General features: G+C 44.8%; 1 protein-coding gene across 5 annotated transcripts in view; it reads left to right on the top strand.

Annotated features, from left to right (window-relative positions):
• IKZF2 (IKAROS family zinc finger 2) overlaps positions 1 to 18,767 on the top strand; it is a 149,938-nt gene extending 131,171 nt beyond the window's left edge. For 4 of the 5 annotated variants that reach the window (XM_063933147.1, XM_063933145.1, XM_063933144.1 and 1 more), the window contains 3 exons: positions 2,511 to 2,648; positions 4,648 to 4,791; positions 8,248 to 18,767. In XM_063933147.1, coding sequence (XP_063789217.1) covers positions 2,511 to 2,648; positions 4,648 to 4,791; positions 8,248 to 8,972 — 1,007 coding nt within the window. In that variant the 3' untranslated portion in view covers positions 8,973 to 18,767. The remainder of the gene's footprint in view (positions 1 to 2,510; positions 2,649 to 4,647; positions 4,792 to 8,247) is intronic. The other variant, XM_063933146.1, reaches the window with a different exon arrangement.
• The last annotated feature ends 3,172 nt before the right edge of the window (positions 18,768 to 21,939 follow it).

Here is a 21,939-nt window from a genome sequence, read left to right as displayed (position 1 = left end):
CACAAGTGGCTCAGGTAGTGCAGCTCATCCAGGATGGCACATCAATGCGAGCTGTGGCAAGAAGGTTTGCTGTGTCTGTCAGCGTAGTGTCCAGAGCATGGAGGCGCTACCAGGAGTCAGGCCAGTACATCAGGAGACGTGGAGGAGGCCGTAGGAGGGCAACAACCCAGCAGCAGGACCGCTACCTCCGCCTTTGTGCAAGGAGGAACAGGAGGAGCACTGCCAGAGCCCTGCAAAATGACCTCCAGCAAGCCACACATGTGCATGTGTCTACTCAAACGATCAGAAACAGACTCCATGAGGGTGGTATGAGGGCCCGACGTCTACAGGTGGGGGTTATGCTTACAGCCCAACACCGTGCAGGATGTTTGGCATTTGCCAGAGAACACCAAGATTGGCAAATTCGTCACTGGCGCCCTGTGCTCTTCACAGATGAAAGCAGGTTCTCACTGAGCACATGTGACAGACGTGACAGAGTCTGGAGACGCCAAGGAGAACGTTCTGCTGCCTGCAACATCCTCCAGCATGACTGGTTTGGCAGTGGGTCAGTAATGGTGTGGGGTGGCATTTCTTTGGGGGGCCGCACAGCCCTCCATGTGCTCGCCAGAGGTAGCCTGACTGCCATTAGGTACCGAGATGAGATCCCCAGACCCCTTGTGAGACCATATCCTGGTGCGATTGGCCCTGGGTTCCTCCTAATGCAAGACAATGCTAGACCTCATGTAGCTGGAGTGTGTCAGCAGTTCCTGCAAGACGAAGGCATTGATGCTATGGACTGGCCCGCCCGTTCCCCAGACCTGAATCCAATTGAGCACATCTCGGACATCATGTCTCGCTCCATCCACCAATGCCACGTTGCACCACAGACTGTCCAGGAGTTGGCGGATGCTTTAGTCCAGGTCTGGGAGGAAATACCTCAGGAGACCATCCGCCACCTCATCAGGAGCATGCCCGGGCATTGTAGGGAGGTCATACAGGCACGTGGAGGCCACACACACTACTGAGCCTCATTTTGACTTGTTTTAAGGACATTACATCAAAGTTGGATCAGCCTGTAGTGTGTTTTTACACTTTCATTTTGAGGGTGACTCCAAATCCAGACCTCCACGGGTTAATACATTTGATTTCCATTGATAATTTTTGTGTGATTTTGTTGTCAGCACATTCAACTATGTAAAGAACAAAGTATTTAATAAGAATATTTCATTCATTCAGATCTAGGATGTGTTATTATAGTGTTCCCTTTATTTTTTTTAGCAGTGTATATATGCACATGGTTGGGGGTTTAAAATGCAACTCCCAATTTTCTCTACGAGATGGGAGTTGTAGGTAAACAGTAACTGGAAGCTGGTTTAATAAATAAGTAGTTACAGTGGTGCTTGAAAGTTTGTGATCCCTTTAGAATTTTCTATATTTCTGCTGAAATTTGGCCTTAAACTACCTCAGATTTTTACACAAGTCCTAAAAGTAGATAAAGAGAACCATATCAAACAAATTAGACAAACATTAGATGTCCTCATTTTTTTGTATTGAGGAAAATGATCCAATATCGCATATCTGTGAGTGTCAAAAGTCTGTGAACCCCTAGCCTTAGAAGATATTTTGAAGGTGAAATTATAGTCCGATATTTTCAGTCTATGGGATTGTGAGTGGACAACCTATCTTTCTAAAAGAACAGGGCTCTATCAAAGTCTGAACACGTGTGTGGAAGTATATCGTGCCATGGACAAAGGAGATTTCTGAGGAGACCTCAGAAGAAGAGTTCTTGATGATCATCAAGCTAATTTTTTGGTCTCATTTGTTTGATTTGGTTCTCTTTATCTACTTTTAGAACTTGTGTGAAAATCTGAGGTAATTTTAGGCCAAATTTCAGCAGAAATATAGAAAATGTCATAGAGTTGACATTTGCATTAATTAAGGCAGCACAGGTGGCATAGTGGTTAGCATTACTGCCTCACAGTACTGATATGTTAAGCATGATTCCAACCACATAGATGTTTGGAGTTTGTATGTTATCCTCATGCTTGCGTGCATTTCCTCCTCATACCCCGGTTTCCTCCCACACTTCAAAAATATGCTTGTAGGTGATTGACCAACAAAACAAACCCTAGTGTGTATGTGTGTGTGCATGTGGTACAGATTGTAAGCTCCTCTGGGGCAGGGACTGATGTAAATGGCCAAATATACTCTCAGTAAAGCGCTGCGGAATATGTGTGCGCTATATAAGTAACTGGTAGCAAGTTACCACCCAAAATAATGCACTTTTCTATAAGACATTATACTCTTTCTACAACCAATACAACCTGCATTTCAACAGCGAAAACTTGTTTTCAATTTTGTTAATGGTGTTGCGAATAATACAGAAGGTTTCGTCTGTAAATGCAGGATAATCCTAACGTGTGATATATGTCAGATACTATTAGTTATGCTGAAAGAGAATTTAACAAAATGCTAAGTTGTCTTCCCCTTAGGCGAAGAGTGAATTAACCTGATCTCCTGTCACTCCGCAGTAGGCAAACCCCACAAGTGCAACTACTGCGGCCGCAGCTACAAGCAGCGCAGCTCCCTAGAGGAACATAAAGAGCGATGTCACAACTACCTGCAAAACGTGGGGATGGAAAGTGGCCAGGGAGCAGAGCGCCACGGTGGTAAGTACTGCTCTTATCCTGTCCTTCATTATTTGTACACTAATAAATGCAGCTTCCTTTACAGTATAAGTAACTGTGATATTATAATGACCTACAGATTCATTTATTTTATTATTACTGTATTAGCAGTTATTTATATAGCGCACACATGTTCCACTGCACTTTACAGAGACTATTTGGCCATTCACATCAGTGCCTTTCCCAGTAGAGTTGACAGTCAGTATTCCTTACCAGATACACACACGCACACATATTCCCTACCGGGATCCAATCAGGATTACTGAATTCAGGATCCCAGCAGTCGGAATCCCGTCACTGCTCAGTATACTGACGCTGGGATCCCGATATGGATCACAATGCCGGCACCGGAATTCAGAATGCGGGGATGAAGGATTTCCGGCTCTGCAGCGAGTTAAGCTGCGCATGCGAGGTGGGGGTGTGTGTGTTAAGTTTAGGCTGCGGGGGAAGGGTTAGGATTAGGTTGAGGGGTGGGAAGGTTAGGGTTAGGTTGAGGGATGGGAGGGTTAGGGACGGTTATGGTAAGCTGCAGGTGAGGAAGGGATAGGTTTAGTTTGCGTGGAGGGGGGTTAGGGTTAGGCTCCACTGAGGAGAGTTAGGGTTAGGCAGCGTGGGGGGGGGGGGGGGGGGGGGGCTGGGTTAGGGATGTTAGGAATTATGGCTTCCTTAGTTACCTTTCAGGTGTCGGGATCCTAAGCGTCGGGATTATCCCGATACCATCCCTTCTATAGCACATGCACCCACATATTCCCTACCACATGTACACACACACACACACACGTTAGTTTTTTAGCTAGCTAACCTACTAATATATTTTTAGATTGTGGGTGGAAACCGGAGTACCCAGAGGAAACCCACACAAACATGGAAAGTTTATTCAAAGTCCACACACAGTCAGGCCTTCGGGTGAATGAAACCCATGGCCACAGCGTTGTGAGGCAGCACTGCTAACCATTACACCAACCATGTCCCATTTAACTGACAATGCAAATTCTGGCACCTCACTGACACTGGTTTCTCCAGTTGTTCCGTGCACACCATAGAGGTGCTTAGGAAAACAGGTGATGTTGGGTTACCGTAATTATCGGAGAATGGCACAGCCGAACTTTGTTGGTTGCACATTGCCGAGAATATAATTCCTCTAATAGGTCACTGGCGTTACTGAGGGCTCTTGCTCATGGTAACTATGGTACATTAAACTAGCTACTGACAAGAGTGTGGGACTGCTAATATGCAGCTAATACCCTTCTAGCCCCAAATCACCGCCTCATAAATATCACTTCTCAAAAGAGCCAGACAGTTGTAGCCTCGCTAAGAAAAAATTGCGTTACGCCAAAGTGTCTTGTCTAGGCAATACGTAAGTATATAAGTTTTTACAAAGTACTCTATGATAGACAAATATTGTCATTTAAGTCTTGTTTAGCTAAATCATGGTTCCTGCAGGTGAGAAGTGGTTTGTCGGAGGCCTTTGCACTTATAACGTATCGGACGCAGCCATACACTTTGATGTTTATTTCTACTGTGATCAATACTGTTCTTATCAATTGTGCAAATGGATGGATCCTAAACATGCTCTGTTTATTCTTCCAAATTACCTGCCGTATATTAATGATATAGCAGGGGAGCCCCCATCTAGAAAACAAAAACATTGCTTGAGCACAATTTCAGGAATTAATAATTACAGTATGCCATTCTTTGGTGCAAGCAAAGTCTCAGCGTGCTTTTGTTTTATTTAGCGGGTGTGGGGGGGAACGATTGCAGAGCTTTAAATACTCTGGTTTCCGTAACGATCTCCTAAGTGGTCTTGATGATTTTGGTCTTCAAACTCCATTAACTCCTGACTATATGCAGAGTTCTAGTAGCCAGCAGGATCTGGAGAACAGTCTTAATTGTAGGATAGCTTTGCTGTACAGTAATGGTGTCTTGCTTGGATGTCGCATGCCGGCTAGTGATTCTGATGTGACATTTTGGTTCTGTATAGCATCTCCTATGGATGAGTGTAAGAATCCCGAAATCCTGATGGGGAACAACATGTCTCTGATGCCCTTTGAGAGACCGGCTGTCATAGAGCGATTTGCCAGCAACATGGGCAAGCGTAAGAGCTCCACCCCACAGAAGTTTGTGGGTAAGCATTCGCCTTCTTTTCCATAGATTACCTTCATGCATAAATTGTGCGGTTAAATTTAACTATAGCCTGAAGAGACAAATGCCCCTATAACTGATGATTGAATGTTGACTGTAGCAGATACCACTTCATTCGTGTTACCTATGAGACCGCGGACAGGAGTTGCTAGGGGTCACTTTTATCACTGATAGCAACTAGTGGTCTGGTGTGTAGTATACTGTGAGATCACGTATGTTAGTTGTACATAATATTGTATGCCACAGCAATGGAATACAATAGTCACGCACTGGAAATGTGTAGATACGCAAAATAACACAACAACATTAATTTAGATCAGTAGTCAATATATTTAAATTTAAGTGAATACTCTTCATGAAGAGGTCACAAGAAAATCACGGATCACTAGCGTCCATTCACAAGCTAATCTCCCAAATGTCCATTTCAGAGAACGAAAGTGTTGGCCGCGCACGGAGCCTCCGTCAAGATGCGCATGCAATAAGGCGCCCACTGCGCACTTTGCTAAAGGGCGCAGCCACTTTTGGACTTATGTGCGACTTTGGCTCTTTACTGTGCATGTGCAGTGGTAATATTCTGTTCCCCTTTAAGAATTATATAGTAAGATTATTCTGTGCGAGCAAACCACTGTTTCCTATGAAGGGAAATGACATCCATTAAACACTACTATACGGGAAAGTCCCTCGTGCAGTGTTTAGATGGCTTCGTTGCTTGCATGTATCATACACCTCTCTGTGGTGAATGCCGTGTGTTAGCACACTCTGGTTAGCGGATGTCGCTTGTGTACCTCTTGCATCCCACAGAAGGTGAAGTTACCCCTTTATAAGGCAGAAGAAATCATGGGCCTCTGTACTGGTGTACATATTCGGACCCAGTTAATTTTCTTTAAATCAGGCATGTTTAATTGTTAGAAGATTTTAGGACAAGCACATACTGTAGCGCAGTACGTCACACAGCATGGGGGAGGTTTCCCAAAATGTCTAAAGTATGTCATGTGATTCTAAGAGCTCACGGAGAGGGAGGAGCGAGCACGGCATGTGATTCTGGGAGCTCACTGAAGGGGAGGAGCAAGTATGTCATGTGATTTTGGGAGCACACTGAGAGGGAGAAGCGAGTGTGTCATGTGATTCTGGGAGCCCACTGAGAGGGAGAAGCGAGTGTGTCATGTGATTCTGGGAGCCCACTGAGAGGGAGAAGCGAGTGTGTTGTGATTCTGGGAGCTCACTTAGGGGGAGGAGCGAGTATGTCATGTGATTCTGGGAGCTCACTGAGGGGGAGGAGCAAGTATGTCATGTGATTCCGGGAGCTCACTGAGGGGGAGGAGTGAATATGTCATGTGGTTATGGGAGCTCACTGAGGGGGAGGAGCGAGTATGTCATGTGGTTATGGGAGCACACTGAGAGGGAGAAGCGAGTGTGTCATGTGATTCTGGGAGCCCACTGAGAGGGAGAAGCGAGTGTGTCATGTGATTCTGGGAGCCCACTGAGAGGGAGAAGCGAGTGTGTTGTGATTCTGGGAGCTCACTGAGGGGGAGGAGCGAGTATGTCATGTGATTCTGGGAGCTCACTGAGGGGGAGGAGCAAGTATGTCATGTGATTCCGGGAGCTCACTGAGGGGGAGGAGCGAATATGTCATGTGGTTATGGGAGCTCACTGAGGGGGAGTAGCGAGTATGTCATGTGATTCCGGGAGCTCACTGAGGGGGAGGAGCGAGTATGTCATGTGATTCTAAGAGCTCACTGAGAGGGAGGAGCGAGCATGGCATGTGATTCTGGGATGTCACTGAGGGGGAGGAGCAAGTATGTCATGTGGTTCTGGGAGCTAACTGAGGGGGAGGAGCAAGTACGTCATGTGATTCTGGTAGCTCACTGAGAGGGAGAAGCGAGTGTGTCGTGATTCTGGGAGCTCACTGAGGGGGAGGAGCGAGTATGTCAAGTGATTCTGGGAGCTCACTGAGGGGGAGGTGCGAGTATGTCATGTGATTCTGGGAGCTCACTGAGGGGGAGGAGCGAGTATGTCATGTAATTCCGGAAGCTCACTGAGGGGGAGGAGCGAGTATGTTATGTGATTCCGGGAGCTCACTGAGGGGGAGGAGCGAGCATGTCATGTGATTCTGGGAGCTCACTGAGAGGAAGGAGCGAGTATGTCATGTGATTTCGGGAGATCACTGGGGGGGGGAGGCGAGAGTATGTAATGTGATTCTGAGTGCTCACTGAGGAGGAGCGAGTATGTCATGTGTTTCTGGGAGCTCACTGAGGGGGAGGAGCGAGTATGTCATGTGTTTCTGGGAGATCAGTGTGGGGGAGGAGCGAGTATGTCATGTGATTCTGGGAGCTCACTGAGGGGGAGGAGCGAGTATGTCATGTGATTCTGGAGGCACACTGAGGGAGAGGAGTAAGCCAGTAAGCATGTCATGAATGACTGAGAAGGCTTTAAACCTCCACTGTCATTAGCAATATATATTGCACCAACTTGCAGACACGATATATAAATAAGTATAGACATCAAATAGTAGCATTTTATATATATATATATATATATATTTATATATAATATATATATCTCTATCAATCGTGTAAACACAAGTAGAACTTTCTCTATACATCTACAGTACCTCACAGAAACCAGCATTCCCTAATGCAGAGACAGTGCCTGAGCCGTTTAACCAAATCAATCAGTTACTGCAGAAGTCCATAGGCTGCACCTCACACTAACCTACAAATGATGGTGTAGGTACCCTTATATAAAGTATATATAGCCATATAGATCATAGGTAGGCACGTCTAGTTATTTAACTAGCTGTGAAAGTACAGTAAATCTCCTAAGTTGCCCAGTCCATCTGAATGCTGATGTCGCCCTTTGTTATTGTGGATCATGTCCGCACTTACCCCACATTTCTCCAGACAGGCTGCTAGGACTCTGCAAGTTGGAGTTTGCAAATTGTGTTGTCACTTTGGCAGATATTTTATTGGAAATACAGTATTTAGTGTGTGTCAAGTTCCTACTGCACATGTTGTAGGGCAGATTTACAGTGTGGAGATGCTTAAAGCCAGTGTTATATGAGGTGCTGCATAGGAATATCGTATTATTGTTCTTGTATGAGTAACCCCGCAGTAGGGTGCACCTGCCCCAGCTGGCATCGAGTGTAAGTGGCCAGAACATCCTTTCATATGACACCCCTTTTAGCAAGTAACCCTCTGCCGCTGCCAAGCTTCCTGGTTAATCATAAAAAGTGATAGCTTAAGCCAGGCTTATCCGTTCCCTTTAAACAGGACACTCTAAGCAGGGATCATGAAATATTATATTGTTTCTCAGCAGGGAAGTTACACAGGGAGGATGTATTGCATTTCCAATCTGCAACTTTACATATGTATCAGACACCAACAAGATCAGTCCAGTAAAATGTCCAGTGTGATATTAAATTTGGTTTTATTGTCCACAGGTGAAAAGCTAATGAGGTTTGGTTATCCAGACTTCCAATTTGACATGAACATGGCCTACGAGAAGGAAGCAGAATTAATGCAGTCACAAATGATGGACCAGGCCATCAACAACGCCATCACTTATTTGGGAGCAGACGCATTGCGGCCCCTAATACATCACCCTAGCGGCACCATCTCTGAGGTGGCCCCTGTTATAAGCTCAGTTTACTCTCAGGTCTACCATCCAAGCAGAGTGGAGAGGCCTATCAGCAGGGAGACATCGGACAGCAATGACAATAACATGGATGGCCCAATATCCCTCATCAGACCAAAGAGTCACCTTCAAGAGAGAGAGGCATCCCCGAGCAACAGTTGCCTGGACAGCACTGATTCCGAAAGCAGCCACGAGGACCGCCAGTCATACCAAGGGAACCACGCCTTAAACTCCAAGAGGAAGCAGAGTCCTGTCTATCCCAAGGAAGACGGCAAAGCTCTGAATGCCACGAAGGCTAGTTTGGGATCTTCCAAAGATGTCTATCGAGTCTTCAACAGTGAAGGGGAGCAGATCAAAGCCTTCAAATGTGAGCACTGTCGTGTGCTATTCCTTGACCATGTCATGTATACCATCCACATGGGCTGCCATGGTTATCGGGACCCTCTAGAATGTAACATTTGTGGCCACAGGAGTCAGGACCGCTATGAATTCTCCTCACACATAGTCCGGGGAGAGCACCCCTTCCAATAGCTGCAGATCTGGAGAGGTGCTTCTATGAAGTAGAACTGTACATGAAGAATACTGCACTTACTCACCCACCTTCCTTCAGACTTTAGGTAGCCTAAAACAATTTAAGCTAGATGCGTTTTTAAAGTTTACCTAATATCCTTTCTCCAGAATAACCCCCCAAGAAAAAAACTTTTCACTCCACTCTCGTGAAGCAGTCTACGGAGCGCCTACCATACGTTTTTTGGTATTGCCTATTGAACTGTTTGCTTTGCTGGAGTTTGTTGTGAGTTCTGAAATAGCTGTGCTATTCCATACACTGAACTTCTAGTTGAGGTCAGGCTTCATAAAACATTTCTTTTAGTTTTGATTTAGCTCAAATTCTTTTCAGCGCTGGTTGGCGATTCAGCAGTGGGGGGGACCCTGCCCCTCTAGCCACAGACTACCAGGCTACAACCTTAGTGGTCACCAGCAGGCGACGTTACCTATGTCTCTAGTTCTCCCCTTTATGCAGCAGTTCTGTTGTCTCTGAATTACAGTGTGTTACATTTGAAGCATCTGGGATTGAATTTGGGTGAGTGATAATGGCAGTTGGAAGACCAACGCAACTGTTACACACAGCCTACCTATATGCTGCTAGCTGTCCATTGCAGCAGAGAAGACTCCTCATCCGAATTTAATGCTTTCGATTATTTGTACACATACTCCCCCCTGCGTTTTATATCCGTCTATTTTAAGGTTGTTAAGATATTTGGGATTTCTTAACCATGCATTCTTGTTGTGTAAAAGTTGTGGAAACTGCATACATACGATGGTTTTTTAAAGCCAATCTCTCTGCCAGTGAGCGAAAGGGCGATCATTTGCCCTTCCCCGAGACCCCCTGCTAATTAGGCATCCTAAAATTACGTCAGCACCAGGCTGTTGAGGCTGTTCGTCACAGACGTACAATCCTATCTAGGATTCTGTTACAGTCTTCAGGTTTTCTTATGAATAATTTGAATTTGTAACTATATATATATATATATATATATATATATATATATGGAAAATCCCTAATCTAATTTGTCTTGGGAACACCACCGATGGGTAGATTTACTAAGCAGAGCATTTGAAAGCTGTCACAGCGGTTTCGGACACTGGATATAAAGGGGCAATAATATTGAATAAGAAATACGTCTGATTTTGCAGTTAATATTTTCAGCCCTTTAAATTCAGCAGTTGAAACAGCCAAAGTCACTGGAGATCTAAAAAAAAAATGCAGAATGTAGTTGATAAGCAGTATTCCGGGGTCGATATATGAAATGCACCAGTGCTTTGCTCTTTGCAGTAGATAACTAAAATGTTTTTATTTTTTTAGCAGTGCAACTGGTGTATGCTGCATCTCCGCAATAATGTGGTGAGCATGAAACTGTGGGCCTAATTCAGACCAGATCGCTCCTCTGCAAATTTGCAGAGGTCTGCGATCAGATAGTCGCCGCCCAGAGAGAGTGAAAACTAGCCCCTTGCAAGTATGTGAATGCATGCGTACGCCGTGTGAAAACTTTGCCAGACAGCGGACATCTGCAAATCCGTTCGCAACTCACTCACCATCGAATAATTTTTCCAGTCTGTGCATAGCCCAGGACCTACTCCTACAGTGCGATACACACAGGCTGATCGGGGCCAGAGCTGACGTCACACACCGTCTCAGAAAATGCTTGGGAACGCCTGCGTTTTTCCTGGCACTCCCAGAAAACGGCCAGTTACCACCCCCAAACATTCGCTTCCTGTCAATTAACTTGTGTATGCCTAGCGATCTAAATTTTCACACCATTCTGGTGCTGTTTGGGCTTGCGCCTGCGCATTGCGATGCATACGCATGTGCAGTCATTCGATAATCGATCGCTGAGCGATGTCGCACAAAAGCGATCAGGTCTGAATTAGGCCCTATGTTCCAGATTGTAGTTCGACAGACACATGTCACAAAAACAGCTAAGAAAATACATAGGGGGAGATTTATCAAATCTTGGAGATAAAGTGGAAAAGTTACACATACCAACCAATCCACTACTGACATTTTACTGGCAGTTCAAGATTAATGACAGTTAGAAGCTGATTGAGCAACTTCACTTTTATCTCTCTCCAAGATTTGATAAAGGTTGGCTTTCCACATGTACTATAAATACAAGGCAGTCCCATGTCTTTTGCTGTCTATACAACCAGCATGTGTCATTGTGTCTCCAGTGTGTGAATTGTCACAAAAAAATTTACATTATTTGTGGTGTATTGGGAGGAAGCCTTAAATTGCTGGACTTAGGACTGTGTAACCTGTAATTATTATTTTATCCTTTATTTATATGGAGCCACAAGGGGGTTGTTGCACCTTTCTAAAAAGTATACAAGCTCTTGTAATGAGAGAAAATATTCTCTGGTCTTCTTGATGAAGCAATTTAGAGCTGTAGTCCTGTTAAACACAAGGGATCAATTGTAACATACATATCTACATTATTTTGGCATATCCACCACTAATTTACATTGGAAAAGCAAATATGGTATTGGACAAAACCTGTAACTTTACCATATTTTACTATAAAACTATTTTTATGTAGTGCTTCTGATGAAGATAGGAAATTTCCAGATTGTGCGCTTATAAGTGCTGGCAAGTGCTAAGAAAACGGAAATTCAAACAATCCCAAGTGGTCTAAGTAACTTTAAGTTGTAGCTCATTTGGTTTGTATGTGGGTTGAGCTGTTTGTGATAGACTGTATTGTTTTTCCCGTTGTTGGATCTTATTAAGAGGCAGCTCAGTTGGTCATACGGGATTGTCCCTGACTCCAGAATTGGGTTAGGTGTTTCTAAATGGTAGGGTACAGGATGCCGGCGTACAGAACACTGACAGCTGCATCCGGACAGTCAGAATCCTGACACATTTTAGTAAGTCTGCTAACCCTTCTCCTTACCCAAACTCTCCCTACCGCAGCCTAACCCTATCCCTCCCCCTGGTGCCTAACCCAAACCCTCCCCCACCACACACACACACACACACACACACACACACACACACACAGCCTAACCCTAAACGTACATGCAGCCTAACCCTAACCTCCCCCTCCCGCAGCCTGACCCTACCCCTCCCCTTGTGACTAACCCTAATTCCCCCCCCCCCCCCCCCCCGCAGCCTAACCCTCCCCCCCCCCCGGTGCCTAACCCTAACCTCCCCACCACACACGCACAGCCTAACCCTAAACGTGCCTGCAGCCTAACCCTCCCCTTCCGCAGCCTGACCCTAACCCTCCTCCTAGTGCCTAACCCAAACCCTCCCCCACCCACACACACACACACACACACAGCCTAACCCTAAACGTACATGCAGCCTAACCCTAACCTCCCCCTCCCGCAGCCTGACCCTACCCCTCCCCTTGTGCCTAACCCTAATTACCCCCACCCCGCAGCCTAACCCTCCCCCAGGTGCCTAACCCTAACCTCCCCACCACACACACACGCACAGCCTAACCCTAAACGTGCTGCAGCCTAACCCTCCCCTTCCGCAGCCTGACCATAACCCTCCCCCTAGTGCCTAACCCAAACCCTCCCCCACACACACAGCCTAACCCTAAACGTGCCTGCAGCCTAACCCTCCCCTTCCGCAGCCTGACCCTAACCCTCCCCCTAGTGCCTAACCCAAACCCTCCCCCACACACACACACACACACAGCCTAACCCTAAACGTACATGCAGCCTAACCCTAACCTTCCCCTCCCGCAGCATGACCCTCCCCCTCCCCTAGTGCATAACCCTAATTACTCCCACCCCGCAGCCTAACCCTCCCCCCGGTGCCTAACCCCCCCCCCAACACACACACACAGCCTAACCCTAAACGTGCCTGTAGCCTAACCCTCCCCTTTCGCAGCCTGACCTTAACCCTCCCCTAGTGCCTAACCCTATTTACTCCCACCCCGCAGCCTAACCCTCCCCCCCATTGCCTAACCCTAACCTCCCCCTTCCCCCACACACACACACAGCCTAACCCTAAATGTACCTGCAGCCTAACCATAACCCTCCCCTTTCGCAGCCTGACCCTAACCCTCCCCTAGTTCCTAACCTAATTACTCCCACCCCGCAGCCTAACCCTAACTTTCCCCCTCATACTTATGTTCAGGATGCTGACTGTTGGGATTCTGGCATCTGGATTCTGAGTGCTGTCGGGATTCCGGCATCAGTCTTCTGACTGCCGGAATCTTGGCCATCGGGATACCAAATACATCCCGCTGACAAAACATTTCAAAAATATAATTTCTAGGTCTAGATTCTGATCTTTTTGCATGTCTAATTCAATTAACCAAGAGGTTCCGACACCGGCATGATGCATTGTGTTTACGTGTGATGTCTAGGTAATGATCTGTGCTTATTATTTGCGGTGTGACGAAAATGAGCAACGTATTTGTTACTGTAATTGATACTAATGTACGCTACATTACTACAGATCTACACAGCTCATTGAAGCGGCCCCATTGTCTTGGTTTATTGGTCCTGTAAAGGGAGGAAAATATGCACATTTAGGGGTCTATTCATGAAGCGGTGAAAAGAGTGGAGAAGTGAGCCAGTGAAGAAGTTGCCCATGGCAACCAATCAACATTGAAGTAACATTTATAATTTGCATACTGTACAATTGTACGGAGCAGCTGATTGGTTGCCATGGGCAATTTCTCCACAGGCTCACTTCTCCGCACTTTTCATTGCTTCATGAATAGACTCCTAAGAGTGAAAGTGAAGATACCCTGATATTGAGATATATATATATATATATATATATATATATATATATATATATATATATATATATATATCAGATCTTAGAAAGCTGTACTCAGCATAAGCACCTATATTTCCATACAGGGACTTCCTCCATTGTTAGTCTATCTTGCACTTACCTTTTTCTGTGAAAGAAAGATGACCTATTTCACCTCATAATCTTTGTTGATTTTGGAAAGGGAACTGCCTGTGTTCTTGGGTTAAATAATATTGCTCATAGTATGCTGTGGGGAAGAAAATTGTTGTGTTGCCGTATTGCTCCATATTTGCGGTTGTAGGTGGAACGTAGTGACCCTTTAAATTCAGCTGCTGTCCTTATGTTAGCTGGTACTTGATGCAGGCTTGGCTTCCCTATGTTTGTATTGCCTGTATCCAGCATTTACACACAACGGGGGCAGCCGCTGGTTCCTAATTATCACACTGCTTTCATGAATGTATGTTGAGCTGGCACAATGGCTTCATCCAATGTATGTAGGATATAGATGCATTTTAAAAATTGAACCTTTTAAAAAATGTAGAAGATTATAACTAAAAGTCAGTGAAAGAACTAGTTTAATAATTTATCTGAACGTTCAGATATACCCACTGTAGCCGCATGTCTCTGGGTCAGGGCAAGATCAACAATGGGATGGATGGAACTACAGCCACAGTCCCCCCATAAATATAGTCCCATCATCAAGACAGCGTGATGACCGGACGCCCAGCTGGACACACGGCTGCCATAAATTATAAATATTAAAATTGTATTTCTATTTTTCTCACAAAATTAAGCAATTTTCTACTTGTACACATCTACGGAGATATTGGAGCTGATAGTGTTAGGATGGACCCGCCCACACGGCACTGGTCACACCCACATGGCAGTCACCACACCCACACAGCACTGGTTGCACCCACACAACAGTGGCCACACCAATAGAGCAATGGATACGCCCACCTGGCACTGGCCACACCCACACAGCACTGGTCATAGTTCCTCTGCTATCTCACAATAGGCACTTGATCATTTTCAGCCCCAGGCACATGTGTTCTTTAATCCGACCCTGTCTCGTGTCTTTCCAGTAGTAGTTATACTGGGGTAGTGAAGAACTCTCCCCACTTAATTGACTTTCAGAATTGGTAGTCATGTGATTCAGCTGTACCCATCATACACAGAAAGAGTCTTCTCACTGTTCATTAGACCTTTGTTAGTGAGGCAGGCCCTGCAAACTAGAGGGGATGGACCATTATTTGTCAGAGTTCGCTGTTTGGCCCATTGTGTGAAAGGAAAAAAAGCTTCATTCTAGTAGCCCACATTGAGCCACTGTATTGCAACACGAGACATGTTGATGAAACTCTTGGTGGACTCCAACGAGGATATTACTGTCTCTCCTAACCTTGGTACGCACTGGAGCCATGTCGGCCAGATATGTTGTTTCCGGCTGAATCGGAACGACATATCCAGCCGCATTGTTCAGTGTGTACAGCCAATCTGCCCGCTCCCGTGGTCGTAAACGATATCTTCTGGTTGGCTATGCGGTGTCTCTATTTAATGTTGCGCCATGCAGTGTAATAAAGGACGGAACAAGGTAACGTTCTGTCCTTCGTTAAATCGTTCCACAAATATGATGTGGCGTCCGCCATATTGTCGGAGGACACATTGCTGCAGTGTGTACCCAGCTTAACCGTCGTTGCCAGCGACCAGGAACTAGAATATTTCAAGCAATGTTATTTCCTAGCATGCCGGTCTTATTGAAGAGTCATCTGAATTTCTGGGAGCGAGTGAAGGTGCTCGGTGCTCGTCCTTACACTGTAAGATGTTATTATGAAACTGATCTACTGATTTCTCTGTACTTTTGTCATTTTATGTTCCTGCAAGTTTTCACTGGAGCTTTCGGCCGTTGCGTTGGCTGCAATGGGAGAGCAGATGTATGTTACAGAGGTATTGCTGGGCATATGAAAACGGGTGTTTAGCATGTTACATATCTGATACTGTATGTTTCCTAAATGTGAAGGGTATAAATGCTTTTTCTCCTGTACGTCGCTCAAAGTTTCCCCAACCTTTCTATAACTTGAGCAGTGATAGCCCATGGGGACAAACCTATGGATTTTCATAATGCACTGCGCCTGGATGTGGGTCTCTAAACCCCAGACTTACCTCAAGTGACACTCCAGAGTGTCTGAAGAGGATGCGTCACTTTGTCCCTTTCGCTATGCACTTAACTGGTGTCTAACATCGCTGCACAATGTATCAAAGCGTGGACTCTTATGTATCTTTTCTTATACTGTGATCAACAATAGAACTCCAGGGTCATCACTGCTGGGATTGTCGTAGCCACGTTCTAGCCACAATTTCATGTAGCAACATTTCCAAACCGGTATATTATTACAGTAGGTGTGTGCCGCAACTAAAGTGTATTGTTTTGTATATATATCTTTTTGGGGCTGCTTAAGCCATCACCACCAGATGACTTATACATTAATTTATGTTCTTTTACACGCCCCCCTACACATTTTACTAAATGCATTGCTTTGTTTCTATTTGGGGTTTCTATTCTGTGCTTTTCAGTCATGCATTTATATAATCGGGGGAAAAGTCGATCTGGTGTTTTCACTTGATTCCGTACAGCTGTGTCATGTGCAGTAGCAACAGAAATAGGAGGACTAGAAAAGGAGGCCAGGAAACATAAGCAATGTACAATACTTAGTAAAATGTTTTGCAGCTGTAACATTGAATAACCTTAAAAGATAGTCTTATCCAGTGACAAAGAAACAGCAGCTCCCATTATGTTAATTAATAATGCATTTATAAAGATATTTCATATAATATGTAAAATGACATTGAAGTGACTCTTCAATTTTCTTTCAGTTAATTTCAACACGTAGCTTTTTATTTATACTGATGTGTACAGCTACAGCCAATAGAGAACTGTTAGTCCCATTTTTACAACTTATATATTATATGAAGGCCTTACCAGATACGTTATCATAAGCAAAGGTTCATGTAGGACATTGGAAAAGCTCAGTGCAATGACATTTTGCGAAGCCCATGCCTACTTTTGCACAGATGCACCCTGTTTTTCGGGAAAGCTCATAGTGCTACCTGGGGGTGCAAAGGTTTGCACCGTGTGACTGGAACAGAGGGGCAGTTCCAAAGCCTCGGAAGTTGGCACCTTGAAATGCGCCATCTGGATGCACATGCGCACTGTTCATAGTTTGTAAATGACCCTTAGTGAGGGGTATTAAGTAACATTGCCTAACGTACCCTGGTGCCCTGGATAGATAAAAGCTAATTGTTAATTGCCCGCTATGGTTTATTGCACATTTGCACTTACTGTAAATGCTATGTTAGTAAATATTCTAACATAAATGACAAAGCCCAATTGTTATATTTCACACAGCATATTAAACTACAGTACAAGTACAGTATGTAGTAGTTCTCCATTAAATTATATATCCCATCACACTCACTGACAGAAAAGGGGCCAAAGGTGATATTTCAACAGGTCACTTGCCTTTTGGTTGGTTTTACCATTGTCGTGAACTCTGAAAGCAACAGTGATCTACATACTCTTCTGTCAAACACGTTTGGTCATTGCTTGTACAGTCTGTTTACATATTTTTGTAATGAAATGTAGTTTTGTATTTAAAACGAAGAAAAGGCATGGGCAACTGGAAGCAAAATGTGTAGATGATCCGCGTAGTCCGAATTCTTATGGTACATAATCTTTGTAATGCATTAACTAGATAATCTGGTAACGATCTCATTGTATAAACTGTATAATTGCCTTTTTGTTCTCCTCAATTTAAAAATTCTGGTTGTATATTTTGTTTTTGTGTTGTTCTAAAATGCATATCTTTGTACAAAAAAACCTGGAAGCTTTTAATTCATATATTTAGGAAAACAATTTAAAATTGTAAAGTTGTAAATGTTCTTATACAGTTGTTTTCCCGTGGGAAGAACTGTGCTTTAAATATAAATACATATATATAAATTTATGGTCACATTCCAGCAGTTGATGGGGAATCTCTCAAATTCTGTTTTATTCCAATACGTTTTTGTTTTTATTCATTTTATGTGGAAACTGAATATTTACCTCTTAACATGGGAACAAAATATAAAATCACTTTTAAAGAAATGATTTATGGTATTAGACAATTTTAGGATTATTTTCAAATCTGTACTTAAACACAGGGCCGCCGAGAGTGGGTACGAATTACCCAGGCCAGTGCTTAGCCCAGCAGAGACCTGGCTTGGGACAGCTGCTAAGGATTTTGCCGCTGGCGTCCCTTGTGGAACACTGTATTTTTTTAAGCAGGCCTCCCTGGATTTGGCCACGCCCCCCCTCAGTACCCATGCCCATAGCTACTCTCGGCTGCCCTGCTTCTAAAACCATTTAATTTATTGATCATGTCTAATAACTTCTGGCTCTGAATACTGTGCAAGAGGTGACACATAAAGATTTTCTATTAGTTTATTTGTCACCTATAAACCGAATTTTTGTTTCCATCCTTCTCAGTGGTTAGCAGAGCATGCTGGGGTTTGTAGTTCAACAACATCACAAGAAGCTACCTCTAATTTATAGTCATTTGCAAATGGCGCTGTAACCTATCGCAAACTCCTCTCGTTTGTAGGATGTTGCGTGATCTGTGCTTCATTTAATCAAACCAACAGATTGTATTCCACGTTCCCAATTTGAAAGGTAAATGTTGAGACACACATGCCTGCTTGCCCTCACTTCATGCACTTTTAGGGGTATACAACTGGAAAGCAGATAATGTGATTTTCTATGTGCATGTCCTGCGGGAAGGGCTGGCGCCCAACCCCAGGTGTAACATGTTCTTATTTTATATTGTACCCACTAATCTGGGATCTTTGCTGCCCTACTGAGTGAATGTGCTTGTGTATGCATTGGGGGAGGGGTGGTACGTAGGAGCCTTTTGTGTTAATATATGAAACGGGGGTCTTTTATCAAATTGAGAGTTGTAATAATTTGATTGCACAACTACTGGAATAAACTTTTCTAGGGAATCTCAGGAACCAATGTACCTCTGTCGTCATCTCATTTATTGTTTCTGAAAGTTTTGGAAGTCTATTGTATTGGCATAAGGTACTGTGCTGCCACATTGCAGTAAGAGTACAGACATGAAGTCACAAGCCTTGACGCTACAGCAGACAGAAATATTGTCCTAGTGTACAGTATGTGCAGTAACTTGCCAATTCTACATGTATAATTAATATGAATGGAAGTGTACTGTACTTTAACTGCAGTTCCAGTCCTCCGAAAATAGACTCTTGTTGGGTATTCTATAGTCTTGGTGCCAGAAGTGGGATTTTCCAAAAATCTGCACATTCCATAAAAATATTAATAATATGTTTTACATTAATAATGGTTCACCCCATTATCATTACACCCCACACAGTAATGCCCACTGCTCCATATTATACCCCACGCAGACTGTAATGCCCAGTCATACTCACTGCAGCAGGGCCCGGGGGCCTCTCTCAGGGGGTAATTCAGATCTGATCGCAGCTGCAAATTTGTTAGCAGTTGGGCTAAACCATGTGCACTGCAGGGGGGGCAGATATAACATGTGCAGAGAGAGTTAGATGTGGGTGGGTTATATTTCTGTGCAGGGTAAATACTGGCTGCTTTATTGTTACACTGCAATTTAGATTTCAGTTTGAACACACCCCACCCAAATCTAACTCTCTCTGCAAATGTTATATCTGCCCCACCTGCAGTGCACGTGGTTTTGCCCAACTGCTAACAAATTTGCTGCTGCGATCAGATCTGAATTAGGCCCTCAGTCTGTTAAACTTAGTCATTGGCCTCTCCCAGAGTCTGGGTTGGTCCTCTTCTTCTCCGGCTGCATGCTTCCGCACCGCACCCCACCCATCAGTGCCATCCGAGCTCTTTAAAATGACGGCCGCCCACTCTTCATTGGTGTCTGCTTTTAATTTGGGGCAATCCCGGGTGTGTGTCACCTACACTGTGTATAACTTACAGCGGATACGACGATACTGCATCATACCACTGAACTCCGACCAGCCAGCGAAGTATTACGGAGGAGAAGTCTTCTGAGTTCGGGCAGCAGCAGCCAGAAGAGGTCGCGGTGGGCACCCTGTGCAATTGCACTGCCCGTGCAATCCCCATCCCCAAGAGATCTCATTATGGTATGCACTGCTCGTCTGCCGGTAGACATGAAACTGCATACCATAATGAGATTTCTTGGGGATGGGACCCAAGTCTAAACACAGAATGCCTTTATGTTTTCTATACACCTTATACACATAGGCTGAAGGTTTTTTTATACAGTATTTGTAATAATTTTGTGCATGAAACAAAGTTTGTGTACATTGAACCACCTGATAGCGAAGGTGTCACTATCTCAGTCGCGCTCAAAAAAATTCAGTATTTCGGAATATTATGTATTTCGGAATTTTGCATACGCGAGACTCAACCGGTAATATAAGATACACTGAACTTTATTTAAATAAACCTGAATGCAGAACAAAAGCAGCAAATAAACATTCTTACTGTTTATGACCATGTCTAATTTCAAAATCCTGCAGACGGCATGCAGTTAATATACCGGCTGTTGGGATCCCGGTGTTCAGGAATCCAACGCCGGAATCCAGACAGCTGGTGAAATTCCGCCGGCTGGAATCCAGACATTCGCTGGGTATTCCCACTAAGTTGGTGTGTTCACGCCACCAACCAAAGGGGAATATAACCTGTGGCGAGTGAAGCAAGCCACCAGGCCCGAAGAGTGGTGAACGCAGCAAGCCCGCAAGGGGACTTGCTGCCGGGATTCTGACAAACGGGATGCCGCTGTCTGTATAGTGACAGCCGGCTTCCTGCCTGTCGGTAAATCATATCTCACAATATCTCACAATTTCCAAGAGTAAGAATCCGTTGTACTGTATACAGAAAGTATATGCAATAAGTCAATGCTATTTCTATTTGAAAAATAGCGCCAAAGTCACAGCCAATGGCATCTATTTATGTGTCAGTGTAGTTCAAAGCCACATAGGGGGGTTATTGAGGCATGAGTCATCATATTTTGGGAGTCGTAACTCAGTGAAGTTTTTATAAACATTGATTTTTGCCATTTCATTCTGTTCCATTGTATTTGTCATTTTTTTCAGTGCAGCCATTTTTATAACTGTCCCATGTTACAGCTGAGAAGGTAGTTTCTCTACTGTAAAAGCAAGCTATGTTCAAGTGCATTTGAAAAAGTATTTACTTCTGTGCAAGGCGTAGGTGCAGGGAGTGCAGCTGCTATGGGGCCCAGAGCTGAGAGGGGCCACCTTCCCTGTCACAGTTGCATGTGTTCTATACAAGGGTGTAGCTACCATAGGTGCAGGGAGTACAGCTACTGTGGGGCCCAGAGCTGAGAGGGTCCAGCCTTCCCTGTCACAGTTACATGTGTTATATACAGGGTGTAGCTACCATAGGTGCAGGGAGTGCAGCTGCTATGGGGCCCAGAGCTGAGAGGGGCCATCTTCCCTGTCACAGATACATGTGTTATATACAAGGGTGTAGCTACCATAGGTGCAGGGAGTGCAGCTGCTATGGGGCCCAGAGCTGAGAGGGGCCATCTTCCCTGTCACAGATACATGTGTTATATACAAGGGTGTAGCTACCATAGGTGCAGGGAGTGCAGCTGCTATGGGGCCCAGAGCTTGTGCTACGCATCTGTTATGCAGGGGGAAGGCGGTGGTGGTAGTGGCCCCGCTAACAATAGCTGGCAGTGAAGGATGTGAGCTTGTGCTATGCCGCGATGCCAACCACTGCCATGCTATGCAGCCTTCCGCAGCAAAGACAGAACGGACACATCTGTACATAGGGGCCCTTACTTTTGTCTTGGGTCCTGCAATATATCTAGGTATGCCCTTGGATCTGCTCATTAATGTGGTAGAAGATGATCTAGATGGCATTACAGGTTGAGTCCTTGGAACCAGAAGCTTTCCGTATATGGGATTTTGGGGCAAATTCAGGTTGGATTGCAGTGTGTGATCCAAACGGAATTTTTGCTGAAAAGATGCGGGTCCCGTCCTGCGCATGCGCCCGCATTTTCTGCGGGGGGGGGGGGGGTCCGCAGAAAATGCGATCGCCTCTGCCTGTCAAGCGGGCACTGGGTGGTGGCGGGGCGGGCAACACTCCATTTCCAGGGAGGAAACGGATCATTGCAGGGGCGGGGCAACTGGAATGGG

Source organism: Pseudophryne corroboree, chromosome 7 (genome assembly GCF_028390025.1).
Source record: "Pseudophryne corroboree isolate aPseCor3 chromosome 7, aPseCor3.hap2, whole genome shotgun sequence".
Lineage (NCBI taxonomy): Eukaryota > Metazoa > Chordata > Amphibia > Anura > Myobatrachidae > Pseudophryne > Pseudophryne corroboree.
The sequence above is the reverse complement of the archived record's forward strand: the minus strand, read 5'-3'. Positions and strand labels throughout refer to the sequence as shown.